The sequence below is a fragment of the Lactuca saligna genome, chromosome 6 (assembly GCF_052625555.1).
Source record: "Lactuca saligna cultivar CGN05327 chromosome 6, ASM5262555v1, whole genome shotgun sequence".
In the NCBI taxonomy this organism is placed as follows: domain Eukaryota; kingdom Viridiplantae; phylum Streptophyta; class Magnoliopsida; order Asterales; family Asteraceae; genus Lactuca; species Lactuca saligna.
The window spans coordinates 182618427-182623363 of record NC_136422.1 but is presented as its reverse complement, the minus strand read 5'-3'; the positions used below and the strand labels follow the sequence as shown (position 1 = coordinate 182623363).

At 30.3% G+C, this 4937-nt stretch overlaps 1 protein-coding gene across 2 annotated transcripts; it reads left to right on the top strand.

Annotated features, from left to right (window-relative positions):
* Window positions 1-1089: 1089 nt before the first annotated feature.
* Window positions 1090-3911, top strand: LOC145000478 (uncharacterized). Of its 2 annotated transcripts, XR_013661230.1 has the most exons (4): window positions 1090-1224; window positions 1988-2068; window positions 3171-3347; window positions 3433-3911. XR_013661230.1 is itself a non-coding variant. In XM_078959713.1 (2 exons), the coding sequence occupies exon 2, from the start codon at window positions 2054-2056 to the stop codon at window positions 2513-2515; it is 462 nt and encodes a 153-aa protein (XP_078815839.1). In that variant the 5' UTR covers window positions 1090-1224; window positions 1988-2053; the 3' UTR covers window positions 2516-2744. The 2 variants fall into 2 exon arrangements, 1 of the variants encoding a protein (XP_078815839.1); XM_078959713.1 differs by lacking the exons at window positions 3171-3347; window positions 3433-3911 and having other exon boundaries at window positions 1988-2744.
* Window positions 3912-4937: the final 1026 nt, after the last annotated feature.

Below are 4937 nucleotides of genomic sequence, written 5' to 3'. Positions count from 1 at the left end.
ATTATGAATATAATTTTACATTTATCTTTTGATTTATTATATGTTTTTGAATCTCTTAATTCTAACTTGAACATCATTATGGAGTGAAATTTTTATGAAACAACTAACTGTTAATCAAAAGAACTAGATCATCGGTTTAATGATAGCTGGATGGAGTTGTTTCAACTTCTAGGAATTTAGATCATATAAGTGTCAATGAGTTTTTAAGTGGTGATGTATGTCAACTAGTAGATAATTTTTTTCTTAAAATTTTTAACGACTGAGAAATTATTTTGATAATATAATTTCAACAAGAGGAAACTTACAGTCTCTCAACGTGTAGATTATATAAACAATTGACGTGTACTTTAGAATTATGTCAATTGTTAATAAGGATAAATAGAGCTATTGATTTTATCTTATTTATAAAAAAAAACTAGTATCATTTATTACTTTTGTTGTTTTTACTACTACAACAAAGAGTCAACTTTTATAAACAAGTATGGGTAAACAAGGTTACAGAATAAAACAAAAGATGACCTTTTTAATAAATTTTTTGTTTTGTATTTTGAAATAGAATTTCTGGAAAAATATTTAGACAATATTCACCAGATTTCAAAAACTTAAAATATTTAAGAGTTCCACTTTAATGAACGATGTAATACTATTTCATATTAATAATACATATATTTTTTAGATTTTTGATGTGACATAATTTTCAATCAAAATAAACTTGTTTTTGTAGTTTGGTTTTGATCTCCTAGATATAAAGTTTGTATTCTGTCTTTGTTTGTTAATGCTGTATGTAAATTAGAGTGATATAAAAATTAAGCATAACAAACCACTAAGTAATTGTTACCCTACGAATACGTGGTGTTAAATTGTTAAAGACAGATTACATTGCAATAAAAGTGAAAAAGATGCATATCATTATAATTAATTAGATAGATAAAGATAATGCATCATTATAATTAAATAGATTACATTCGAAGATACTTAACTTAAAATTAGTAAAATAGGGGGCGTGAAGGTCAACCAGAAAGAGTAAAGGCGGAGGGTCCCACAAACTCAAAGATTTTAATTTCAACAAAATTTGAGTCGCATTTCATGTCAATTTACGTCTACTCTTTCAAAATTCACACGAGAAGCGGATCACCATGTGATTATATCTATATATACCATGCTCCCTCTCAACACTCTTCTCGCCATTTTCCTGCTTGGAGAGAGAAACGACTTTCTGCTTTGGTGAGTCTTCCCCCAATTTCTTTATCTAGGTTTTACCTTTTCTGCCGCTTATTAGCTCTATGATTCTTGCTTATCTCCTAATTTCTCTCAATAGATCTTGTTATTTCTTCACATTAGGCTCTAATTTCCATGATCGGTTATGTTAGTTTTTTGGAATTAGGTGTGGTTGTTGGATATCCGTGGATTTTGTTGCTCATACTTTTCTAGGGTTTACCATTTTTGTGTTTTACCTTCAATCTTCCAGATCATTAACTTTACCGGTCCGTATCTTTGATTATTCGTTCTGGATTTGTTAGGTGTGTGAGACTTTATTAAAAAAATTCCTTTTTTTTTTTTTTTTTTTGGATTTTAGGGCTTTTTGTGTCCTTTCTATGTTTATTCATTGACAATGATTGTATTTGCCTTATGAGTTGGATTTAAGAATGTATTGTTATTAGTAAGATATGATTCATGATACAATCTGTGGGACATGATTCTACACAATTTCTATTAATCCAAGTTTATATCCAAAATCAACATCTCAATTCTGATTTTAGATATCTGCTTATGGATAATATCAATTGTTGATTATAATAGTACATTATCCATATTCCACATTTTTGGATCTGCATTCAATTAAAATCAAACATTATTATTGTGGATAAGGGGATCATCATATCAGATCCATGTTGTTGGATGTCAATCTTCTTCCCAAACCCAAAGACCGAGAACTCCATGATTATTCTTTGAAGCTGACAGTTTCCCTGTTTGTTGGGCACTGCAGAATCAAGGGATTAGGAGTGTGAAGAGGTAGCAATAAAACAGTGATAGCAATCAATCAGAGAAGAAGATGAACTCAATGGAGGTATTTGGAAAATCCATGGTAGCAACAAATGTTATTTACCTGTCAAGTATACTAGGGCAAGATGAGGGTTTTGTTCACAAGTGCGATTGGAAATGTGAAAACGAGCAGGTGTGTGGGAACATGTTTCGCTGCAAAGTCACAGGGCTCACACACATCTGTGACAAAAACTGTAACCAGAGAATTGTTTATGATAACAACAACTCACTTTGCAGAGTGAGCAGACAGGTTTTTCCTTTAACAGCAGCTGAAGTACAGGCTGTGAAAGGTGTTCGAAGGAAGCTGGAAGAGGAGAGTAGTGCTTGTTCTTCACCTCCGGAATCCTGTGCTTTTAAGCGCAGAAGGAGTGGACAATTCCATTCCTCTCCCTTTGAGAGATCCTTTTCCGCTGTTGCTCCCATTCCTGTTTTCACCCAACTTGGAGATAGCATTAGCATGGATATTAATTAACTAGGCTTAGCATAGTAGAGAGAGAGAGAGAGAGTACTATTAATAACTTCCAAGTATTTTGAATCATGTTGTCTTTCTGCAAACTTTATGCAAGTACCTAAATGGCAATCGTGCCTCTATTTGTAGGAGAAAAACTTATAATATTCGGATCTTATGTATGTAGTAACTACTTCTTCTTCTTCTTTATAACTCGGCTTTAAGCAAGGAGTTGAGACATTATTACCCTTTAGTTGGCCTCTTGTCTCGTGTTTACTTGCTAACATTTGAATTTGATACATACCCCCACCCCAATCTGTTACTTGTTTGATATGAATTTTGTACCTTGGCTTGCTAACTACATCTTTTTTGGGAGTTTTAGTTGATGACAGGAATAGACCGGTTGAGAACCCAGGAGAAGAGTTTCATCTTTCATGTCTAACTTTGTTTCCTTTTTTGCAGGATTAATTCCTTTTTTTATGTATTCTAATTATTTGGGTGTCTTTAAGATTTTGTTTTTTTTTTGCAGGATGGCAAGGTTTTCTCATTCAGGAGAGTTGTAAATAGTTTATGAATATACTAATAACGATTTGTTTTGTGGATTTTTGTGATCTTTATTATGAGTCTTTGCTTTTACTTGATTGGTTACTGATAAATGTTTGTCTTTATCTCTTTTCAGTGTTCTTTGGAATGAAGGCCCTACAGGATTTATTTCAACTTTCAAGGGTAGAGACACTGTGGGAGTCTGCTTCCACTGATGACCCACATATGAATTATGATGATGATGCATTGAAGAGGTTGAGGGAGTAAAGAAAGAAGAAAGCAGCAGGGGGAAAAATCTTAAATCCAATGAAAGGTGATACCATCACCCAGATTTGAACTTGAGACCTCCTCATTTATGGATTCTTACTTCCCTTGTTTTTGTGTTTATTCCATTGCAGAAGCAGTTCAAGATTTTTAAAAACTTTGAGATGTTGCTAGTGAAGCTAATCGGTGGAGTGAAAGAATTTGAAGCTTAGCCCACAGTCTTCTCATCTTAAAAAAGAGAGCAACAAAGAATTTGAATTTCACCTCCTGTTTCTTAAATCCACATATCATGGATTCTTCTCATCTTCTTACACAAACCTTAGAAGAGAGAGAGACTCATAAAGAAGGCCTTGTTTATATAAGGATGGTGGCTTTTGTTACTACAACCAACAAGTACACGCTTGCTGCAATTTTTGGTTTTTGGAAAGGCTGAATACGTATTTCTCTTTTTATGAAACAAAGGGCAATATAATTTTTGATTTGTACACATTTGGTCATTGAATTTTTTTTGTTTATATTTATTCCTTCAACTTGTTAAATTGTATACATTCATTCAATCATTGTTAAATTGTATACATTCAATCATTATGAGTTGGGAAAATTTTATTTTTTATTTTGTAGTTCTTCTTATTATTATTTTTTATATATTTAGTTTTTAATAATTTTTTGTTTCAAAAAAATACCAAATTCACACGAACAAAACTCCTCAATAATACCAGAAAATTAAAGATAGATTTCCATTCATTCGAGAGGAATGGTCTCTCCGAGAAGAACAAAGTTTTACAGATTAATTCTTAGCTGCCTACTTCCTAAAACATAAGGATTATATATACTATCACTAAAGACCAGAGACAAAAGGAACAACACCCAACGTAATCAGGTGTTGTTCCCACTAAATAACAATCATAATACCAAAAAGACCATTCTACCCCTAAAACCCAATAAATAACAGAATGATTCTAATAAAGCAAATCAAATAAAAGCATTCTAAGATTAGTTGGGGTTTATCACATTCAATCATTATGAGTTGGGAAAATTTTATTTTTTATTTTGTAGTTCTTATTATTATTTTTTATATATTTAGTTTTTAATATTTTTTTGTTTCAAAATAAGTTATTTTTGTTTTTGTATTTATTTAATATTTACTAGCTATGATATTTATATATTACATGAATCAATTTAAAAAGAAAAAAACTAAGTATAATTGTCAAAATATTTAATAACTTTGAATTTATAAGAAAATAAGAAAAATAATAAATTATTATAATGAAAATATTTTTTATCTTTTAAATTTAAATAAATAAAAAAATAATGAATTTTAATCTTAAGAGTTTTGAAATTAAAATGTAAGTTGACTATTGAAATTGATATCTTTTTGTTATAATAATTATTATGTTAAAATATTATGTGATATTTAATAAAATAGAAAAACTCATGAAATATGACATGTGGAAAAAAATATTTAAAATAACCATAAAATAACATCTGATAAATTGAATTAGAGTGTGACAAGTGACAAAAAACCTTCATTTATTAAAGAAGATTAGTGATTTCTTTAGGTTTTCTCATGTCATCTTACATGAGACAATCATTGATGAGTAGTTTGTAGTTGTTGATGCTTATATCTATCGCAATCTCG

Coding starts and splice junctions, on each gene's coding strand:
- LOC145000478 (XM_078959713.1), top strand. CDS start 2,054: ATGAACTCAATGGAGGTATTTGGAAAATCCATGGTAGCAACAAATGTT.